Source organism: Sciurus vulgaris, assembly GCF_902686455.1.
Source record: "Sciurus vulgaris genome assembly, chromosome: 7".
In the NCBI taxonomy this organism is placed as follows: Eukaryota; Metazoa; Chordata; class Mammalia; order Rodentia; family Sciuridae; genus Sciurus; species Sciurus vulgaris.
In genome coordinates, this window is record NC_136467.1 from 2,862,911 (window position 1) to 2,886,004 (window position 23,094).

Genomic DNA, 23,094 nt, shown 5'->3' on the forward strand with positions numbered 1-23,094 from the left:
GGGTTCCCTCCCCAGCACTGCAGAAACAAACAACATCACATTGGAAATCATAAATGTCCAGCCATGAGAGAGGAGTCTGCCCATCACATGGCTGAGTGGGTTCAACGGCACCCTCTGTTTTCTCAGACGCTCAGCCCAGGAGGCCTGGCCTGGCCTGGGTGGGAGGGCAGGGCTGGGAGCAAATCTCAGGGACCAGGAAGCCTCAGGCCAGGGGCAAATGTACCAGGGGGAGAAGTTCAGGAGGGGCATCCTTAGAGAGAAAAGCGTCCCACAGAAGATAAGACCCCAGGGGTTTGGGAAAAAAACCAGGAAGAGGAATCTAAGGGGAAGCAGAGACAGCGAGGCTGATGCTCCAGCCCCAACCTCTCCCCAGAGCTCTGAGTGGAGTCCACCAGGGTCTTCCTTGTCCTGGCTCCGGGCTGCCCATCCAGTGTCCCTTCTCCATGACAGAGCTGTGATGGTGTCTCGGCCTCCTCACTGCCTGCAGAATGGCTGTGCCCCATCTGGTACTTCCATGCCAGGTTCCTGTGCCTGCCGTTCTCTCCCTGGGCAGATGCAGAACCAAAGCGTAGGAGAGAGAGCGTCTGCTGTGCTCGCACGGCGGGACTCCGCCAGGCGCTCATGTGCTGCCCTTCAGCCCCTGGCCCGGCTCCAGAGCCTTCTGGGCCCACCAGGCTCCCAGGCCTGCATCCGCTCCCCCACGCGGGCCTTGCCATTGCAGTTCTGCTGGGCATATCCCAGGTGCCCACCTGGGACCTCCCAGGCCCTGCCAGGGAGTAAGGGGTTGCTGCATGGCCCCCATGAGGATTTCCACAAGGCTCTCTGACGAGACTTCTGGCCCCTGGAACAAGCCTTTCCTGGGGCTCTTTCCTGAAATGTTCTGATGCTATGCGTGATGCATCTGGGTCCTGTTGGCAGTTGCCGTTTAACTGAGTGTTGTGTGCCGGCTCGCCTCCCCAGAGCCTGGGCTCCTCGGCTCAAGGGTTCTAACTCCCTGTCTTCTTCCAGTGGGGTGAGGGGGTAGGGAGAGAGACCTGTTGAGTTTGCTGAGTGTGCAGGCTGCACCTGCGTGCGTGTAAGAATGAGTTATGAGGATGCGGACGTCGCAGGGACAGTACCAGCCGTGATGTAAGGGACAGGTGATGCCTGCTTAGCAGCCCCGCTGCAGTCTGGCAGGCTCCATGAAGCAGGAGCAGAATCACCCACACGGGTGCGCAGGTACTCAGGAAGCTCCTTGGCAGGTGCAAGTGACGTTGCAGGGCTTTGGAGTGGCCCCTGTGTCAGCTCGGCACTTCGCTTTGTGGCTGAAGGCTTCCCTGGGATGCCCCATGGTTCTCCCTTCCTGTTCTTGTCTTCTGCCTCCCCTGGAGCCATCTTTTGTCTTCCTGTCGCCACTCTGTGGTTGGCTGTTATTGATCCTATTGCACAGCCCTGGTAAAGACCTTGAAAGAAAGACTAAGAGGGCTAGCTCCTGGAAGTGCAGATCTGCTGTTCTCATGGAAACATGCTGAAATAGTGCTCAGATACAGGCCCTTGGAAATCAGTCCTGCCCACAACACGGGGCGTCTTCTCCCCAGGACTTGTTATCCAGATGTGACAGCAGATGTGTCCGGTTCAGCAGTCCCCCTGGGGCCCTTGGAGATTGGTGTGTGCTGTCCTGTCATCTCAGCTGATCAGTAGTGGGTCTTTCAGTACTGCTGACCAGGAAGTCCCTGTGGTTGACATCTTTGTAAGCTTGTGTCTCTTCCCAGTTCCTCCTCGAACACCAGTGGCCGATGGTTGCAGTTCTTGTAGAACCCAGGTCTTGGATCCTGGGTAGACTTTCTTTCTGGTCATATGCAGGATCTGTGCTCACCTTTTTACTCATACAAGGGCCTGAGACTCGGTAGTGTCGTCTGCTAGTGGTGCTTTGACACATGGTGTAGTTCTTTACAAGGATGCGAACCGTTGACTTGTGTTTGATGAGGAGAACCTTTTATCTCTTACCAGTGGGTTCCTGCTTATTCTGATCTGCCCTGAGGTTCAGGAAGTGTTTGAAGGTCTGTGTTTGACTAAAACCCATTTGAAAAGTGAGATGGAGCCAGCGAGGTTGACGCCATAGGTTCCTACCCCTGGATTCCTCCTAAGTCACAGCCACCTGAGCCACAGAGGTATGAGCAGCCCCACGGGGAGCTTCTCCCAGCCCCCTGCTGCCTGCTGCAGCATGGCTGTGATATTGCCATTTACCGGTGACGAGTTCTGCTCCCTCTAATGTTGAAGTTTGAACACTAGAGAAGCACGCCAAGCAGGCATATTAAGCAGGTTCTATTTAAAGGTAATAATACAGACTTCTCCTGAGGGGGAGAAGGGGGTCATGGCTGATGTTCTAAAGTCCCAAGAAGTGAGCGCACCTACATCTTTTATAGGGTAAGGTCTCTTTTGTTCTCCAGGTCTCTCCCCCCTTATCTGTCCTTCCTGCCTGCGTGACTAGGCCTGGTTTTGTAGGTGAGATCCAAAAAGTGAGAAGCAAATGGGCAGGGGGAGGGCCAAAGTGATTCAGCCAGGCAAGGGCCCAGGGGGCATTAATTAGTAGCTCCCTGCCTGCAGTCCTTGATAAGGGCAGGTAAACTTGGTAATCAATGGGCTCCAGAGATCCTTGACATTCCATTCTCCCAGGGGCAGTCTCCAACTTCCAGAGGCAGATGGCTCTCATGGCCTCCATTTCCTCCATTTGACCTGATCCCCTATTTCTACACTAACTGCCTGTCCCCAATTCTCGCTTCAGCTGCAGTGTGGCATTGTCCTGCAGGGTGCATCGTGGCCCCGTGGCAGAGGCCTCCCCGTCTCCCAGCCCTCCCAGCGAGGTGGTGTGTGAGGAGATTTGGAAATTCAGGCATCTCTTAAGCTTTTATTTTGAATGACAGAAGTTTTGTTGGCAGCTGAACCAACATGAGGGCCCAGCCCTCCCTCTGTTGCCCCCCCACATGAGGCATTTGAAGCTCCTCATGCTCCTCGGAAGCACGTGGCTCAGTGCAGTCATGTCCTGGTCTGTGCACCGAGGTCACCAACCCTGTTGATGCACACGTGACCGTGGGCCTCCCAGCTGGGGCCTCCCCAGGGCTCCTGGGTGCACCTGCTTCTTCACAGGTCTCCCACTCTCTCAAACAACCTCTCCTTTAACCGTGTGTAGCAGCCAACAGTGATATTTCAGGCACCTTCCGACACCCAGGCCTGGTGGCCATCCCATCTAGAGCTCAGATACCCAGCCTCACCGGTCCCGTCCTCTCACCTGGTCCTAAGCGCTGTCATGGCATTTGGGTGCCAGTTCCTTTGTGATGCCAGTGAATTTTGTGTGTCAAGTTGACAGGGCAGGGGACACCCAGGTGTTTTGTCAGACGTTTTCCGGGAGTGTCTGCCGGTGTTTGTAGATGGGGTCGGTGTTTCAGTTCGTAACTGAGTAGGTGAGATGGTTGTCAGCTGGCTGGGTCTCGCCCAGTCACTTGAAGGCCAGATTAGAACAGAAGGCCAGCAGGTGGGAGGACGCCCTGTGCACTGCTCGAGCTGGGACCTGATTCTTCCTGCTTTGGACATGAAGGAGCACAGGCCAGCCCCGGGCTCCCCTTGCCGCTGCAGACGGTGGGCTTGCCAGTCTCAGCGCGTGTGTGGGTGGGCCTTCCTCACCCTGCCCCGTCTCTGCTTGCGTTTCCCTGGAGAACCCCAGCACAACGCTGCAGCAAGCTTTCTGTCCTGAGGGGAGTTGGGGCTGAAACACTGTGCAGCAGCTGCTGGACATGAGGACCGTGAAGACTCATGGAGAAGGACTTCTGCTGTGAGACAAGAATTCAGGTTTCATGCTGACCTCTGAACACTTGCTGGGAAAAGCTGGACTCCTTGGGACATACCTCTTGTCTCTGTGGGGTGCCTGGACTTTGCTGTAAGGCTAATACATGGCCTAATACTTTATTAAAGCCCTTTAAAAACACACGAACCACAGGGAAACACAGCCCAGTTTTCCTCCTTTCACCTTGGGTGGCAGACTGCAGGTGGCACTGGAGTCTGGCTAGTGGGGGCGTCAGGAGAATTCAGTCCGGCCGTTCCCTCCTTCCCCATGAACACAGCCTTGGTTTATTTTGACCTGAGTGTGTCCTCTCCCCAGGAGGCCATGGTTGTCTCCAGCCCGCAGCATGTGGGGAGCAGGCACTGTGAGTGGCCCTGCACGGCGACAGCCAAGGCCCCTCCACCTGCCCGTGGGAGTGGGCAGCTGGCTCCGGGCTGCTGGGACAGGAGGCGTACTCGGTGAGGGGGATACAACCAAGGCACTGGCCAGTGCCTCAGAGGCTCTGTGGGAAGGTGGCTCTCCTGGCATTTGGCTGCCTGAGAACCTGGGGACGTGGTGAGAATGGACATGCTGTGCCCACCACACCAGCCCAGCAGGCCCCAGACCTGCCCCGGCAAGGACGGATGTGCACGCAAGGAGCACGCTTTCGCCTACCCGGCAGGGTAGTGTATCTTTTTCTGCTCCCAGAGGACTTGGGAAGGCTACAGACTCTCCTGGATGGCAAAGCTCTGTTCAGACGGTGCGCTCCTAGTGTTGTTCTGCACTAAAGCAGCGACCGCAGGTTCTCCTTGAATCTTGTCATCTGGTGGCAGAGGAGGGTCGGTTCTTCCAGGCTCATTCCCGCTGGCAGAGCACCTCCTCCCACCCCAGCTGTTTCCGTCGGAATCTGACCACTTCTTTCCCTGGAATCGGTGGTGATTTCACCGTCTTCTCAGCCACCTGCTGGCCTGGGCTCCTTCTAGGATGCAAGGCGCTTATGCGGCAGAGACTGTGGACTCAGAGGCAGAGAGGAACACAGGTGGGTGTTTTCCTTGGTTCAGGAGTGGTCATTGCCTTGGTGTTGAGAGTGAGAGGAACCACCTGGGACTCCCCAGCCAGCAAGAAGGAGTCCACCACACCAGTGACAAGCTCAGGTCAGCTGGGTGAACGCAGCCCTGCTGGGTCAGGCCATGGCCCTCCTGCCCTCCAGATGGAGGCAGGGGCTGCACGGCCTCTAAAATGTGCTGGAATGAGGACTCCTGCACCAGAGGTGCCTGTTGATGCCTCGTGTCCAAGGACACGCCTGTCAGCTTCACCTGCAGCAGGCCCTTGCCTGGAGGCAGCATCACCAGGAGAAGGGACGTGGCGGGTGAGAAGCAAGGATGGCTGGCCCATGGGGACTCTTGTCCTCCTTCAGAAGAAAGAGTCCCGGACACTGACAGTGGTGGGGACTCCCTGGAGGGGTGCTGGTGGCCAAGCCCGCGGAGCTCCCTCCTCCCACCTCGACTCCGCCGTCACCTGTATGGAAAGCAAGCGCGTCCCTAGGCGCACACTCGGTTCAAGCCGTGACAGAAGTGGAGCCCAGACCACTAGAGAACTGGGCAATTCTCCAGGGCATCCACTGAACCGATGTTTTCTGTCACTTTTTGCTCCTCAGGGAAGAGGTCTGAGCTTGAATTCCCATGAGTCATTCCCAAATCAGGTTTTCTCTGTTGCCAGTTCATCTGTAAAACCCGTGACTTTCTTCGGGAGGCGGGCTGGCCAGCTCGTGACCTGCGCACTTCTGGGCATGCAGGCCCAGGCAGCAAGTCCTCGGCCCTGCCACCATCCAGCGCAGTCGGCCTCCCAGGTGAGAGGCAGCAGCAGGCTGGCTGGGCTCGCTCCTGAGCCTACCTCAGGACCCATGCCAAGAGGCTCCTGTCCGAGCTGGAATGGGCGCCCCTGCTCCTGCGCACGCACATGTCTATTTTTACATCGCTGCAGGACTTGTGACTTTGGTGTTGGTTGTTCAGTGTTTTTGCCTCCCCCAAACAGGATGCACATCCGGGCTTGGGAAGAGGAACAGAATTGGAACAGTAATTCCTGTGGGATTTCCATTCAACCAGCAGCTCCTAGTTCGATTGTTAATTCTTCTTTGCATTGATTTTCACAATAGAAGGAGTCAGGTGGAGTTATCTACCACATTCAGCTTTATAAAATTGGCCCAACAACCTGGGAATATGTTAGTAATGAGGTTTGAAACTGAAGTTAAAACTTGCATGACCTAGTGAAAATTTGCAGGAATTTTACTTGTGAGAAAGGGGTAATAGTAATTTCCTGGGTAATCATTATTTTAAAAATTCAAAATATAATGAGAAAAATATGTCTCTCTGTGGGAAGAAGTGGCTGAAAGTTGAACTTAGGAATCATGTCAGTAGCAGCTGTTCCAAGAAATGCACTAGAATGTTCCATGCTGTCCCAGACACGCACACACCTGCACACGCACACCATGCCACTGCTTTGGGCAGCCTGCTGGTGAGGCCCCTTCTGAGATGCCAACACCAGTTTCCCTTGAGCAGTCTTTGACCTCACTGTCTTTTTTGACAGAACTGAGTTTTGAGTAAGATCCAAGGATGCGAATGCAGATGTGAGTCTCAGTGGGGATTTGCACCAATGTTCCAAAGCAAATTGGAAATATCCAAAAACAGATGATAGTGGCTGGTTTTCCTTTTTAAATGAATTAGTCGGCTTGTCATTGACAGAGAAATTTGTCGAGTCCATTTGAAGCAGCACCCTGTGTTTGGCTTGGCACTGGTGTCCTCCAGCAGCAGATGAGCCCACATGTGCTGGGGAGCCAGGGCTGCCCGGTGGGGCGGGAGGATGACTGCAGGTGAGCCCAGGCTGCTCCTGCTCTCCTGACGCTGGCGGCTCTTAGAATTTCCGACGGCCTGCTTCTCAGCACTGCCAGCACTGGAGGTGTGACGCCAACACAACCCAGAGGCCCAGCACTGGATACCTCCTGCAATGAGTGCAGCCCTCACCAGCAGGCTGTCCAAGAAATGGCCTGCATCTGGGAGAGCATGGAATGTTCTAGTGCCTTTCTGGTGAGAATGTTAGCTCAGGCAATCCTGCGTTAGCACATGGTCTTGAGTTAATTAGTGAAGTGAAACCATTCAGATCGCACGCCATCAGGACAGCCCTGGGTCAGCACCACGCCTGGACTGTAGAGTGGGCAGCTGTTGCCAGACCCCAACCCGTACCTGCAGGCCAGGGCTTATGGGTGGTGCTAGCCTTCTTTGTGTGGAGAACAAGAAAGGATTTGAGTTTAGCATTCAGGATAGAGTCCTCGGCAGATGGGTTTCCCAGCCCAGTTTCCAAACCACATTTTCTAGTATAGTCAGCTTTTTGGCATAGCACAACCAGAGCCCCAGAAACCTTTTGGGGTCTTGTCTCATTGCCAGAGCCTCACCTGCCAGGGTGTGTGATCTCCACATGCTCGCAAACCCAGCTCTGCTGCACAGCCGAAGCAGCCCTCAAGCTGGGGTAGGTTTTTGAGACCTTCGTAATATAATTTCTTTGAAATTAAAAATGATGTCTAAGGCAAACAATGACTTCGAGGATGTGGAAAATTGTCAAGCCCACGAACTGCACCGTGTGTAGGGGTCGTCTCATCTCCTTAGCGAGCTCTCACTACACGGGGGCTCCGCAGACGGGCATTTAAGTGGTGCACCCTGTGCAGTGCCGGCTCGCGGGCCTGGGCTATACTTGAGCCCATCTAGGAAGCATTCACTGAGCCCATGCATGTGTTTGTTGAGAAAATGTCCTGCACCCGCACTCCGCCGGGTAGAAAGGACACGGCTGAGTAAAGCAGGCAGAGCAGAGGGTGCCCATCCCACGGAGGAGGCTAGGGAGCGTGAAACCCACCCCATGTCTCCTATAAAGGGGTCCCAGCCAGGCAGCCTTTTTCTCACCAAGAGGCAGCTGAGTACGCAGTGAGGAGCCAGTGGAGATGGAACCCGTCTGTCTTCACGGCCCCTGCAGTGGATCTTTAGATTCTCTGTGCCTGGTGCCTGTGAATAACAGTGGAAATGCTGATCTTAGAAGCAAGTGTGTTGTGAGATGGTCCCAGGGGATGCTGCAGTGTAGACAGATTTCTCACACCTTTTGAAATTCTTCTGCTCATGGTGTTTGAAAGTCTGGGATTTATGGCTCATGTTGGCAGAAGCTGGTGTGTGTGCAGATCTCAGCAGTAAGCTTGGCTCCATCTTTGGGCTACTCCTGTGCCAAATTCCCTGGCTCGGACGGGTCTGCAGTCAGGGCAGAGGCAACCTGATGTTGGGTGGGCTGGGGCCATTTGAAGCCTTCAGCCAGATTTAGCGCCAGGCAGCTGCTCCACACCCCTGCTCTGGTGCTGTGCTAGCCCGGTGGGCTGTCTTCTCTAGAGACGTAGTGTTGTTCTGCTTCTAGCAGGAGACTGTAAAGGTGGCGGGTCCAGGGATTATGGGCAGAAGTGGTTCTCGTCTACCACGCCAAGTATCTCACTTATACACGGGTCTCCTGCTAGGGATGTTCTGGGGCCCCCTGCTGCGGACACTGAGGGGCTGTGGTCCCCAGCCACGCCTAACACTAGCAACATCCACCGCCTGTGCCAGTGGCCATGTGAGCAGAAGATAACGCTCTCGCTCGTGTCCGGAGTGTTGCGTTGCCCAGGTGTAATCAGCTGTAGCCGGTGGCAGTGCCTGATTTCATTTTAAACAAGTGCCTTCCTTTCTTTAATCAGTTTCCAGCAAACTGACCCCTCCCTACCTGCACACCTCTCCTCCCAGCAAAGTTCCCATTAACTAACTCCCGCCCACCCTGCCTGGGGGAAGAGGGTCTCTCCTCATCACACGGATTGCCATTTTCCACCTGCACCCTGGTGGAAGCCCTGTGTTAACGCACAAGCAGAATCTTGCAAGTTGAGCATTACAATTTTAAAAGCTTTAAAAATATCTAGTCATTATTTTTCATCAATTCAAAAATACTGTCCAGATTCTTTTGTTATTTTTCTATCTCAAATTATGTGATTTTATTTGTCTTTCAAACTCACAGTTTGAAATTTGAGAAACAAAGGAAAGGAAATTGATTATTTATACTCTCTGTGACTACCACATTTAATATCTTAATGTGTTTTCCATAAATATTTTCCTACAGAAGTTTTAAATGTCACAGTAATACATGAAATGTATTTACTCCTTTAAATCCTATAACAAAGGATTTCAATGTTGCCAAACAGACTTCAAAGTCATTTTGTAAGCATGAAAAAAAAATTATCATAGAGTCACAGGAAGCTGCAGAAAGCAGCACAAAGGAGACCGGCGAGGTCCACGTAATTGGAAGTGGTGGTGACTGCCTCACTAAGACACCCCCAGTTTTACGTGTGTGTGTCTGCAGATTGTCCCAGGTGACCCGTGTGATGTGCCATGCTTTTAGGGACAGGCATACTGCCCCTCACCTGGCTCACCTGGCAGCCACAAATCTGGATTCTGGTTTTGCGTGTCAGGAACGTGGCCAGGGTGGAGCCTCGCAACACGCCGTCTCGACTCTGGCTCTCCCTCCGTGGGACTCCCTGGAAGCCTGTGCGTTGGCTGTGCCCAGCAGCAGGTCATCCCTTCTGTGCACACGTGTCCGTGGCATGCTGTGCCACCATGTGACCGTCCCTCGAGCACGTCTGTTGGCCTGTGCAGGAGAAGCTGCCGTGAATGCTGGTGTGCTGGGTCGTGTGGATGGGTGCCCTGGAGTCAGCGGCCAGGCTGCATGCTCAGGAGCACGCGGGCTTTGTAGGAGAGCCACCGACGGGCACAGAGGGGCGATCCCTTTCACGTACAGGAGAGGCCCGGTTTCTCTGCATCCTTACCAGCATTTGACTTTAGCACTGTTTTAAAATCTTAGTCACCTGATAGGTGTCATGGTTCTTTATTGTGATTTTGCGTTTCTCTAATGAATCCTGGTGTTGGGTGTGTTTTTGGCTTAGGTGCTTCTGCACATCTTAGTGGTGAAGTGTGTTCATCTCTCTTGCCCGTTTTCTAGTTGATTGTCTCTTTTACTGTTGACGTTTGGAAGTTCTTTATGGATCATGGATTCAAGACCTTTGTTGAATGTGTCTTTGCAAATATTTTCTTACTCGATATGCCCGCTTTGCATTTTCTAAATAGGGTCTTTGTGTAGCAGAAGTCCTAAATGTTGATGGAGTCGTTTGTCAGTTTCCCTTTTCTGCATCAGACTTTTGGTGACATGTCTGAGAACTCTTTCCTCAGCCTGGATCCTGGAGATCTTCTCTTGCTTTCTCCTAGGATGTCCATAGTTTTATGTTCACGTGTAACTCTCTCTGTGCTCTGCTTTCAGGTAATTGTACAGGGGGTAGGGTTAGGTCCAGCGCCCTTTGTCATTGCTGCTCTCTGGACTTTCACGTTCCAGCCCCCCAGTTGGAAAGTCCACCGTCTCTCCTGCATCCAGCTGCGCTTCATCCTTGTCAACATCTGAGTCACCTCTTTCAGGGTTCTTTGTTCTGTGCTGGGGGCTGTGTGTCTGTCCCTTCTCCGGTCGCACGCTGTTCCAGTTGCAGCTGTGTGGAAAGCCTTAGCCTTGGGTGGGGGTGGATGCTCACTTACATAAGCAATCACACACGTCTTTCATTTTCTATGAAATTTTGGAGTAAACTTATTTACATGTACAAAAGTCTCGTTTGGGGTTTGTCACTTTGTGGATGTCTGGCATCTCTACTGTGTTGTCTTCACTCTGTTGGCACATGTCCCCCTCTGTCCAGCTCCTTGACCTCTTCCAGTGCCATGCATGTCCCGCACATGGAACTGCACGTCCTGGTCACTTCATGCCTCCTGCTGCCGTCTGAGGGGTCGCAAGGCACCCTCACTTCTAAAGCCGAGTGACCTCTCGTCCGCGGCAACCTCACTGTTTCTCAGTTCTCCCAGCTTGCTGGAAACGTCAGTCATTTCCCGTTCCTCACTCTTATGAATGGCGTTGCAGCAAACGGCTTTCTGTATTGAAGTTTTTGATAAGTCCTGAGACGTACAGCCCCTGGGTCAGAGGTGGGGAGAGCTGCCCCTCGGTGGACGGGTGCAGCAGGAAGGGGCTTCATGTTCATGCCTGCCATCACCCGCCAAAATCTGGTGCTCTTTATCCACAGCCGCGTGTCTTCTTCTAAAACATGGACTCGTGGCTCTCCAGACCTTTCTTACTCTGCGCTGGCTGCTCTCCCTTGCAGTGGTGTAGATTCGTCATGAGCACGATATGGTTCTCCCTGCAGGAGGCCTCCTGCTGCAAGCTGTCCCCTTTATTAAAATGTCACTCTCTGCAATGACTCATCATCACTGTCTACCTAGGGATTACTTGGCCTGTTGTTGTGGAGCACAGACATGTGCTGAGGGTGTGGGGTGCCAGCACCACTACTCAGGGGAGCTGACTCGGGTTAGCAAAGGCCACTGGGGCTCTGCCAAGGAAAAGTCCTTAGATAATAGACTTTTTTTTTGATGGTCCAGAAGTACATGGTAGTAGTGATCAAGAGGGACCAGCCTGAGTGGAAGGTCTTCTCCCTAGAGTGGGCTGGTGCCATGCACCGTCTTCCCCGGAGTGGGAATGCAGACCCTCCTGGAGAATGTGCCTGGGACCCCAGGACAGTAGCAGTGGTGTTCACAGCATGCTGCCCCCAGGGGCTGAGCACCAGAAGCATGTGCTGGATCCGCCTACCTGGAACCAACTGGCCCTGGGTCCCTGGGAGGCTGCGGGTTTGCAGGTGCCTGTCAGGCGGAGGGAGGCCTGCAAACGGGCTGGGTCTACAGCATTGTTCTTAATCATGGCTCCGAGTCCCATTCGCACACACTGCCATTCTCTGAACCACCAGCAGACTGGGGCTCTCGAAAGGCTGGAGGGAAATAACGAGAGGAACAGCAGACACAGGGACAGAGGGATGGTGAGGAGGGTGGAGCTTTAATTCAAAAAGAGAGTAAGGAATGTCCCGGGAAGAGTCACTGGGATGAGCACCAAAACTCTAGTGGTGGGGGAGGAGAGAAGGCCGGAGGCTGAATGGAAGGAAACTGGGGACACCTGTTTCTGTGGGCCCCCTGCCCGTCTCTGATGGCTCCTCCCTTGGTGCTGTTGTCTGAGAACCTCAAGCTCAGCCAGTTGGAATTCCGAGGGGCCTCAGCACGTGGCTCCAGTGGGCCTCTTCCTGAGCTGAGCGAGGCCCTGGCCCGGTCCCTGCTGTCTGCGAGGTGACGTCTGTGGCCGCTCTTGCTCCTGCAGCTCTCGTGCACGGAATCACCTTTCTGGCAGAAAAAGACAAGACAGCCAGGGTAGATGAGAAGAGGGAGCTCTGCCTGGGCCTGCAAGTCCTGCCTCTCTGGGCGCCTTCCACACGCAGTGGGGCATCGTGAGGGTGCATCATCTCTCACCAGGACGGGAAGGCAGATGCCCAGCGCCCAGCAGCCTTCTTCCCTGGTTGGTGTGCTGTCACACCCGTGACATTTCAGAGCCCATGCCTGCTGCCCTGACACCCACCACCTTTCCGCCCTGTTCCTCCCCTCTCCTTCCTGCTGCCTTCCTCCTGTGGTTTTGGGCAGATTTATTCTTGGGTAACGCCAGCCCTGCTCCACCGCCCGCCGGCCGGTGCCCCGTGCTGGCCTGATTGCTGCTCCTGCCCTTGCTGCTGCTGCAATTGCTGGCTCAGCCTATATTTAGCCCTTCAGAGAGCAGGAACATTCTGTAGAGATGGTTTCCTATTGATTTGACGATGCAGCTGGCCCTACAGTTCCACTTCACATTCATTCTCGCCAGCAAAAGTGACGCATTTGCTGAAGCACGTAATGGCCATTGAGAGAGCAGAGAAGACCCTGGGTGGAGCGTAGCAGTGGTCACCTCTCAGACATTCCCTGGCCCTGGCCAGAGTGAAAGCACACAGCCAGAGCGTGGATCTGGCGTCGGGGGGTCTGAATTCAGGCTGCAGCTCTGCCCTGGATCCCTGAACAAGATACCCAATATTTTAATTAGTTTTTCGTCACTGTGACCAATTGAATACTCCACATAAGCAACTTAAGGGCTCTCGGTGTCAGAGGCCTCCGTCCACATGCAGTGATTCCATCGCTCTGAGCCCAAAGTGAGCCAGCACACCATGGCCGAAGGGCATGCTGGAGGGAGCCGCTGGGCTGTGGCTGCCAGGAAGCAGAGGGAGTGGGGAAGGGGCTGGGGTAGACGCCCCCTCCCAGGGAACACCCCCATGCCCCACCTCCTCCAGCCAGGCCCCACCTGCCTGAGCTACTGTCCAGCAGTCATTGACCTTGGACCACTCCTGCATGAGCACAGTTTTGGGGGGACACCTCCTATCCACACCACAACACCCAACCTGTCTAAAAGAAGTTTCCTCTGGTTCTTAGTCAAGTGTGTTTGCATGCGTCAGGATATGTGTGGGCACGTGGGCATGTGGGAGACGGTGGGCACAGAGGCAGTCTTTGTTCTGGTTTGCTCTTACAGTGGGATACAGCTCCCAGAGGTCTCAGCGTACGCAGGGGTGGACCAGAAGTCTCCGGGGGCAAGCCGTGGGATTTGTTGCCAGTCCCCCTGTGAGGCTGTGAAAACCAGCCTTGAGCTTGCCACGTGTTTCAGGGGTCCTCCAAGACAAAGTTGACCTCCATTGTCTTCCTCCCCGGTTCCTGGAATCTGTGTATCTAGCAAATTCCGAGGGATGATCATGGTGCAGGTGGCACCACAGCTGTGCCAAGACCCTCTGGAACAAGACATTTCTGGGCGAGCATGTCCTGTGTTTGTGCCATGAAGAGTGACTTCTGGCACTCCTTCCTTGAACCTACATGGCCTGGTCAGCCTCTTGCTGATCTGAGCTGCAGGAAGGACCATCAGAATTCTCACCAAAACCAGACTCACATCTCTGCTGTGGCGGCATCTCCTGAAATCTCAACCTCAGATGCAGAGTGGGGTTCACCTGAGAGACTGTGGTTACCTCGAGGTGTTTTCCTTATTTCTGTGTTCTTACAAACAACGTACTAATAATTCATCATTTTTCTGAGAATTAATATCCCGCATGCAGTTCTGAGTTCTAGAATGATCTTTCCCTTTTTTTGGAAATAAATCTAACTTTGTCTAATTTTTATTTCCTATATCTATATCAATACTCTTCCATAACTTTTAATTTGCATTTAATTTTCATAAATATTATACTTTTAATGACATGAAAAGCAGATGATTCAGAACAGGAAATTGCCTAAGGGGGTCACTTTGCCAGAGAAGGGAGAGGCAGCACAGCTGGGGCCTGGCTCCCTGAGACCTGCTTGGGGGCTGTCTTCCAGCTCCCCAGTCCTTGGGAATACCTGCGGAAGTCTGAGAGGCAGTTCAGCCCTCCACAGGACTCTCAAGTGCCACTCGCAGGGATTTGAGAAGCCATCGTCCTGGCAGTGTCCATATATGGACATCATTTAAACTGTTTATGTCTCTAGCTTCTTTCTCACATCACAACATTTTTGGCATCTTCACCTGCAGGGCCAGCACCTGATCATGGTACCCGCTTCTCTTCCCAAATCATTCAAGTTATTTTAAAAAACACTCTTCACAGGAATTATGCTCAAAACCAAGTGTATAGCGTCTGCGTGGCGTGGATTTGGGAGCAGACTATTTTCCTAAGGAAAAACATCCATGTAGTGGTCTAGATAAAATGGTCTGCCTCACAAAAGAGAAATCACAAATATTACTTCAAAATGAGACAGAAACAGGTTTTGTTCTCGTGGCCTTTCAGCATAACAATCAGGAGACAATCCAGAAAATGGGACCTGACCGTCCAGAGACAGTGGGGAGCAGCTTTGCCGGAAGCCGCCCTCCCTTCTCCCGCCTGGCTGTTTTCTGTGGATATGGCCCTGCCCCGGCCCCAGGTTCCCTGAGCACCAGTTTTGTATTGGTTCTTGGGGTGTCCTCAAGCATGTTCCATCCCAGAGGTCACCATGGCCTCAGAACTCCGAGCTCTCAAACGTGACCTTTCCCCACTGGCGCCCTGTTCCTGTTGCTAGTGGAGAGTCTGGTGGGTGGCGGGTGGAGGTGGCGCTGATCTTAATTGTAAGTTAGCTGTACCACAGAACTCTCAGGGGGACCTCAGGCTTCAGATGCCGTGCTGGGAGATGGAGTTATATTTGTGCTTTGGGTCCTCTTTCTCTAAACACTTTGACAGCAAGAATGTGCACACATCTTGAAATGCTGTAGATGTTTGCATTTAAACCTGTGATTTGAAATGTTAGGGCCATAACTCAAGAAGGTAGGTGGCTGAGGGCAAGGTCAGGGTGCTGTGGATTGAGAAGCAGGGGTGGCCTGTGGTGCTGTTCTGTGTTTGCAGAGAGATGTGATACTGGCTCTTAACCTTGGCCTGCCAGGAGCAGGGGAGGCGGCCAGGATGAAGAGCAGCTGGAGTTCATGGACGTTCCTGGGGCAGACCCCAGCTCGCCTGGGTGCCACAGGCCCGGCAAGCCTGTATGATGCATCCTCTCAAAGGCAGCGTGGGGATGGTGGCCCATCAGGTGGGCTGAGCTCCTTTAACCCTCCAAAAAGGGCTCCTGGAGAGAAGGGGTGATCTGAAACCTCCCGGAAGCACACCAGGGTGCTGTGAAATCTGCCTGGGGCAGAGACCAGGCCTGGGGGTCTGTCCCTCTGAGGCCCCTGCATCCCTGGCCGCTTTCATTCCTCCTCCTGCCCGAGCCTCTTGTCAGCACTGCATCTCTGTGGTTCAGCACTGCATCTCTCACGTGTTCACACGCCCGCCGAGCTCAGAAAGGCCCCTCCGTGAATGGCGACCTTCCAGGTAGCAGGTGTTGACTGAGGCTGTTTTAGGGAAAGTCAGAGTTCTGATGACTCACATCATCTGCAGCACGTTTCCTGTAGGTTGAGGACATCTGACCCACGAGGAGAGGGTTTTGTAACAGAAAAGGAGCATCCTATTTAAATGACAGATAATCTTCCCAACTCCTCCTTCCATTGGTGGGTCAGTAGCAGAGAAAGATAGCATACCTGTGCTCTGGGGGGTTTCACAGCCGCCAACAGCCAAGGCAATGGCTTCCATTGTAGATAGTGTTGGGGACACAGCCAGAGCCCTGAGAGCCCCTGTTGACCCTCTCCCTATTGTAGCCTGGAAGATTTCACTACCAAACCTGTAGCTTCCAGAAAATCTGAGCTGTGCTGCTGGGCTGCCCTCAAAGGCACCACACTGTGCTGTCAGCATGCAGCCACTGGCACCCCGGGTTTTACTCATCTACTCAGGAAGTAGTGACAGAGAAGCAGCATTACAATCCCTGCCTTTTAAGTGAGCCCTGTAAACCTTACAGCCAACCCAAGAGTTCGGGCTGTAGCATTTGCTTTTCCAAAAAAGGAAGAAAAAACATTGCTTTTACAAAAATGGCAAATAATCCTGAGGAATGTGGGGGTCAAGATGCTTGAGAGGCTCACCTTCCTGCCTTGCCTTCCTGCTCTGCCCCTGCAGCTGTCCAGATGCACTACCTGAGCAAAAGCAGTGATGTTGCAGGTGACTGAGTGTTTCAGACATGTCAGGTGGATGGTTGCTACTGAGATTTCATCTGAAGTCGAGGGAGGGGGTGTGTGGGTGTCCAGTGAGTCCTGGGCTGAGAGCCGACTATGGCCGGTGCAGTCCCGAGACCTGAGTGTGGGCAGGAGCAGAGGTGACCTGCAGGTCCTAGGTGCACCTGCACCGTGCGACTCCCTGTGGCTCTTTCCTGTGTCCCTCAGCACCTCCCCCCAGCGGCCAACTGGGTGGGCCAGGAGGAGCCTCTCAGAGAGGCACAGAGATGACCCGGAGGACAGAGGGCTCTCCAGGTCCCCACCTCCGAGAGCAGCACCGGGCAGAGAGCCCTCCCGTCCTGTGCACGTGCAGCCCAGCATCTGTGCTGTGGGCAGCTCGGTCATGAAAATCCATAGCGGTCTCTGTTGAGGTTTTATCCTAAAGATGAAGAGTTCTTTTTCCTACAGGGAAATCTTGCTTGTAGATTGGCAGAAAATCTCTCACTGCTTCTGAAATATAATCTGTAGGATTGTTAGGAAGCGTCATTCGCGTGTTTCTGACACGTCATTCGCGTGTCAGAAACATCAGGGAGAGTGTGAATTAGAAGGAGAGGAGACCGTCTGCACTTCAGCGACTTCACATGTAGGGACCTGTCCACCCCTTATGAGCACAGCTGAGTAGACCCCAAAACAGATGCCCTAGGGCATCTGCTGGCTGCTGTCCACCCCAACCAAAAGTTTCGCTCTACCTGTTAAGAAGTAGAATGGCTTTCATTGATGGTAGTTTTAGATTTCCCAGAGGTACTGGTAAGACCAAGTGACAAAACTCCCTGCAGAAAAGAAACAGTAAACAGTAATTGGAGATGATTCCATAAGGTCATGTGGTGTCAAAAACTCACTTGTTCCGGAAGTCTATGGCAGAGCCGGTCAAGGTGACTCCAGTGGAGAAGGCATGCGGAAGCTCCCAGGGCCCCTGCTCCGCGTGTTACCGTGTGCTCCTCTTCTCTTGTAGGAAGAAGGCATTGTGAAGGAGATCGACATCAGTCATCATGTCAAAGAAGGATTTGAGAAGGCAGACCCTTCCCAGTTTGAACTGCTGAAGGTTCTAGGACAAGGGTCCTATGGGAAGGTGAGTTCAGCTCCTGGATGGGCACCAAGGGGTCTCTCCAGGACACACAGGAAGCAAGGGTCACACCTGACATGATGAGAACCACAGGTGTTCCTAGCTTGGCCGGCTCAGGTCACCTGCAGCCTGTGCTCAGCAGAGCCGTGGCCCCTTCTGTGGCCGGAGCTCCCCCATCTCAGAGCTGTGTGCTGTGAAAACCATGGAGCCTGGGCATCCCTCACTGCTCCCGGGCTGCCGTGTTCACCAAGGGGATCGGGACTGTTGAGCTTGCCGAGCACTAACAACTGGCTTTCTAAAGAAAGCTCAAAAGGAGAGAGTGAGAGGAGGAGAAGGAAGAACAGCACCTCTCTGGATTGGCCCATGACTGTCAGGAAGGCTGGGGGAACCCGGCTCCCCTCCGCCTCCGTGAGCATAGCTCCTTTGCCTCTCAGTCTGTTTCCCCTCCCAGAAAGTGACGGTAGATCCCACTTACGTGATTGTGCTGTGGATTAAGACTCGAGTCCCTTCTGGCAGCTGCTGCGATGTGTTTGTAGCTGGAACTACTGGCTTCCTTTCTTTTTTTTCCCTCCAAATTATAGCAATAAGAGCTGATTTCTTCCAGGAAATTAGAAAGCCTTACTTTCGCTTGGGCCGTGTCCACAGACAGCAGATGCCAACAGGTGCTTCCAGTTGGACAGCCTGGGACTTGCTCCCATGCAGAGCCACCTTCTGTGCACTGTGGTTGAAGGGCTGGATGGCAGACGGGGCTCTGCAGCCGACTCCTGGGGCAGCAGCCTGCCATGCCCAGGGAGCCCTCTCCTCCAGGGAAGCGGGCAGCCTGGCCTTTGGCTGCTTTTTCTCGTGGCCTGTGGACATCCACCAGGCTCTCCATCCCTCCCCTGACTTTGTGCCAGAATGAAATCAGCCTCTGTTTAGTCCGATCTCAGCATGGCACAGTATGCTAACGTTCTGAGGGTCTCTTACAGACCACGTAAGCTGGATCGTTTGCAGAATCTACCTTTCATCTTGCTTATGAAGTAGAAAATAGAGGCCTTGTCTCTTTTTCTTTTCTAGAGAGTCGTGTGAGGAGGAATATTCATTCTGATGCATGTTACCACTACTCAGGGCATTTTGGCCTATAAAAAGTAGTTATTTACTATGGCTTCTGTGGCATTTGTGGAAGCCTTATGGTGTAAATAGCCCTTACAAAATAGCCTATTTCAGGGGGCAGTGCAATGTCTTGAAGTTGATTAAAGACAGAGGAAGAATCATTTCTCTGAGAAGTATGATTTGAAAATGAGAGGAGGGTTCTCCTCCTTCACTGACTTCCAAAGGTGTTGCCCATGTGCCATTTCATGAGAATGAGGTCAGCCTACACCCTCTGGGTCAGAACTGTCTTTGCCCGGGGACAGGACAGGTAAGCCTTGCCAGTTTCATGGCTGTGGTGACTACCTCTATGATCTCTTGAAACATTATGGCTGCGACAGCCCCAGCCCAAGAGGGAGCACTGAGTTCCTGGTGACAGGGAGACAGGAAAAGATTCCTGAGCTCTGTGGAGCCAGACCAGCTGCTCCAGGTGCCCAGTTAGTGCCTGACTGAAGCAGCACCCTTGAAACATCCTGATCGGAGAACCGGGGTATTAAACACAGAAGGAGAAAAGGCTCCCAGTTCCTCATTCAGATTCAGAGTTTGCATTTTAATTTTGCTTTAAAACAAATCCCTGGAAAACACGCAAAACAATGGCATCGGCCGCCTCCCTCGGGTGGTGACCCCGTGGTGTGCCACTCACTGCCTCCCTGCCTTCTCCGGCATTTACATCCACACGTCTCTTCGCTCTGTGCAGAGTAACTGAGAGAAGTTCAGAGGATCGATGAGGAGAAACGGGAGGTGAGGCCCTCGGAGGCTGTGGCCCCCTGTGACCTCTCTGGCCAGCTCAGCTCCTGCTTGCTGAGTGCCAGTCGTGGCAGCCAGGTCAGACCAGGCCACAGGACAGGGGAGTGAGGCTCAGGTGTCCTCTGCACTGACCTGAGAGGGACCTGGACAAGGGGACTGGTCCTCGAGCTTCACTCAGAATTTCCCTGGGAAGGAGGTGGAGCCGCGGATCCACAGTGGGGATTGCTCCTGTCCAGAGGGTCCTGCTTTCGTGGGCAGCACCAGCAGCCAAGGAGGACCTGGTTCTGCTGCCTGCACTGTCTCACTGCTGCCACGTGGGGATACCTGGCCTCAGCAGGGCAGGCCTCCCTTGTCACTTCCAAGGGACAAGAGCCCCTGATTCCATCCTGCAGAAGCCCCCTCTGACGCCCCCTCCCCACCCTGGCTCCAGCCAGCGAGAGCTGCCTGGCAGTGAGTGCACTCACAGGGTCGCCCGCTCCTGAGCCCGCCCTCCCTTGTTTCCCCATCGAATGACAGAAGACTCTGGAGACAGAGAAACGGATGAAATGCATCCGGGTGGAACTGGGCACGAAGGCCTGCACCGCACACAGAGCCTCTGAGTGACCGTCCTGGACCCTGACTGTTGGTCCTGTACAAGGTCCTCAGTGACTGCTCTCTGCTTGTGCCACTAGAATAAGATTCTTCCTGTAAACAAGCAAACAACAACAACAACAAAGAAAACAGCACTGGACACACTAGAGGAATGAATCGTCTCTGGCAGTGGAGTGACTTTTGGCAGCAGTTGAGGCCCAGAAGCCTAAGGCACCCCCACACCGGAGCACGCCACGCCGGCGGTGGCTCCAGTCCTGAGCGCGGGCCTGCTAGGCACACTGCAGGGGAACCCAGTGGCGGGGTGTTGCTCGACCATGGTCTCCACAGTGCTGGGGAGCCGGGAGCAGCGGGTGCTTGGGACAGGGCAAGATGCCCACCCACAGCAGCCCCATCCTTCCAGAGAAAAGCAATCATGACCATTGGCCCAGAGAGCAGCGAGGCATGGCTAGGCTGTCTCAGTGCTGGAAGGGTGCTAGGCCGTCTGCTATCGGGGTGCCAAGGCTGTGGCAGGGAGCCCTGTGCGCTGGAGACCCGACGCCCCCTCTCAGCTGCTCCTGGCCCCCCTTCTGTGGAGTCTTGAGGAACGTCTGTAGGTTGTGAGTCTCACATTCTGAGAAGGAAACCAACCCAAATCTGGTGGGTAGCAGCACAGGAGTGGGTCTCAAATGCCTTCCATTCCAGGGAGGTCCTCGTCCTAAGAACCCCCTGAAGGTCCCCCTGCCGCTTGGCTCAGACCCAGAGCCCACTGCAGACCGGCTGCCATACTCCAGTGACAAGAGAATCAGGTGCTGATTCTGTGGACCACAGCAGTCCCAGTGAGTGGGCAGTTCAGGATGACATCAGACCTGTCCACCAGGCTGCGGTGGTGGCAGGCACTTTTGCCACACAGCTGCGGAAGCCATTCTAAAAAAGCGAGATGGCGCATGTGGCTGGATTGGGTGACTGTGTCTGCCCAAGTGGTCAGAGTCGATTGGAAGCTGACCTCACTAGTGCACATTGCTAACCAAAGTGCCCGAGCCCATCAGCAGCTGGAGAGGGCCACGCGGGGTGCAGCTGGGCCGAGGCCGTCCCGGCGCCCCATGCTGAGGTGCCCGAGCTGTTGCTGTCTTGGCTGCTCTTCTCGTGCTGAGTGCCTCCCGCTGAGCCTTCTGCTGGCTGGGGGTGTGCTGCCGTGAGGACTGGCAGTACCCGGCACTTGGTAGGCTTTCCATCGGCGTTAGTGAGTGGGCCTGCCCATTCCTGTGAGGAGTGAGAGATCTCGGTGTGAACACCCGCATGGGTGCCACCGGCAGCTGCCCAGTGCCTTGGCTCTGGTGGCCCAGGTTCCAGGGGACTGGTTTTCAGTGCTCTCTGGATTCAGTCAGGACTTCCGTCCTAACTCATTCCTTAAGCACTGAGGAGTGCCACACTCTGCCCCTCACTACTGTCACCACCCCCAGCTGCTGGGCCACTGGAAGCACAGCAGACCTCCTGCCAGCAGCCCTGTCCCTGCCACCCACCAGCCAGCTGTCACTCAACCCACTTGCCAGCCCTTGAGGACCCAGCTTCCTCTCCCAGGTGTGGGTGGAGGCTCAGCGGCTGCCCCTTGCCCATGTGGCCTCACTGGGATCAGGACTCATTGTCAGTCTTGCTCACGACCTGGACTCCTGGCTACGTGTGCCACCTCCCACCTGCCAGGTACCAGCAGGGGCTGATTCTGGTCCACAGACCAGTGAATGAATGGAGGTGGAACCTCAGGTGGGACCTAGACTGTGCTGCACATGACTGTCCCAGGATTCCTGGGAGAACTCAGGCATCAGGCACCAGTGTTTTTCAAATAATCCCTTCTTCTGACCACTGCTGACATGTTTCTACCTACCTGTTGAGAAGCTCATCCCCACACCAAGAGTGGCCTTGGACCCACAGGGCATTTCCATCTGCGGTGACTTCCAGGGTTATGGCAGGGCTGGGTGAGGAGCCGGGGTCCCAGGTCCTGCAGCAGGGCTCAGCGCACATGAAGGTGAGCCAGCCTGCCCCTCCAGGCCGCACCAGCCATGAGAGGCGTGCACACACGTTCGTCTAGGTGTTCCACACGTCTCCCCATGTAAACAGTTCTCAGAGACAGCGTGTGTCAGGCCCCAAGGAAAGGGGGCCCAGTTCCATCTGCCATGTTCCCAGCACCCAAGGCGCACCTTCAGCAGCACGCCGCTGCCCAGAGTGGGACTCTGTCCACTCTGTGCCCTCGCACTCTGGGCAGGGGGCTCCGGCGTTCTTCCAGGGACACTGGGTATTCCTGCTCAAGGAGGGCTGTGGCTATAGCAGTGACCAGACTGGAGGGACGGGGGAGCTGCTCCAGGGTCGGGAGGCGCCCAGGTTCTCTTGTGCAATGGAGGGCAGGCTCTGCGACCCACTGCCTGCGCTGGGGCCTGTGTCTTCTCGCCCTCCCTCATGAGGTCTGTCCAGATGCTGTGCTGCCTGAGTCCTGAATGCTCTCTCCTCGTTGTCAGTGGGAGGCCTAAGAGCAAAATGTCCCTCTGGCAAGAAGCTGCCTCCCCTGCCTGATGTGCGACCATGCACCCGGCTGACATGGCTCTGCATCCCACGAGTCTGCCCAGCGTCAGTGCCCTGTGGTGCTTGCACACAGCCTGCTTTCTGAGGCTCGGAAAGGGAGGCGCTGGGATGGAGAAAGGCAGCATTGTCCCTCGATCACACCCCGCCACCAGAACCTCGGTGGGGAAGCGAGTTCTGCCTCTGTGGGGAATCAGCATGTTCTTCATCTGCCTGGAGGACTTTTTTCATAAAGGATATGCTGAATGCTTTTCCTTTACTGATTTTGTTCAAAATTCAAAGGTGGGTTTAAACTCAGCCTGCTCGATTTCCTTTCTTTTTGGTTTTCCTCTGATACACATCGACGAGTGTCTCAGAAAGTGCTGTCAGGTGTCCACACAAGTATGTTTGAGAGCCAGTTAGAAACTAGCTGTCAGTGAACTTAAGCCGCCTTCGATGCAGGTTGGTGAGAAAGTGCAGCAAGGGAAGTGGGCGTACCAGGCATGGCAGCGCCTGCTCCCCTGGCTGGCGGGGCGGCGCTTACAGAGGATATTGAAGATAGGACAAATGATCTCCCTTCAAACTCCGAATATTTTGTTTTTCCAAACATTCTTCAAAAAGGGGGAGGTTGATATCACTTCCAGTACCA

At 54.3% G+C, this 23,094-nt stretch overlaps 1 protein-coding gene and 1 long non-coding RNA gene across 3 annotated transcripts in view; one reads left to right on the forward strand and one right to left on the reverse strand.

The window, feature by feature from the left end:
• The window catches only part of RPS6KA2 (ribosomal protein S6 kinase A2), a 192,314-nt gene that overhangs the window by 94,022 nt on the left and 75,198 nt on the right, over positions 1-23,094 (forward strand). For both annotated transcript variants that reach the window (XM_079148246.1, XM_079148245.1), the window contains exon 2: positions 17,343-17,459. In XM_079148246.1, the coding sequence (XP_079004372.1) occupies positions 17,343-17,459 (117 nt within the window). The remainder of the gene's footprint in view (positions 1-17,342; positions 17,460-23,094) is intronic.
• On the reverse strand, positions 11,740-21,794 carry LOC306666282. Its single transcript, XR_013765261.1, has 2 exons — positions 17,929-21,794; positions 11,740-12,096 (listed from the first exon to the last, which is right to left on the reverse strand). It is a non-coding gene; the product is annotated as an uncharacterized lncRNA (long non-coding RNA).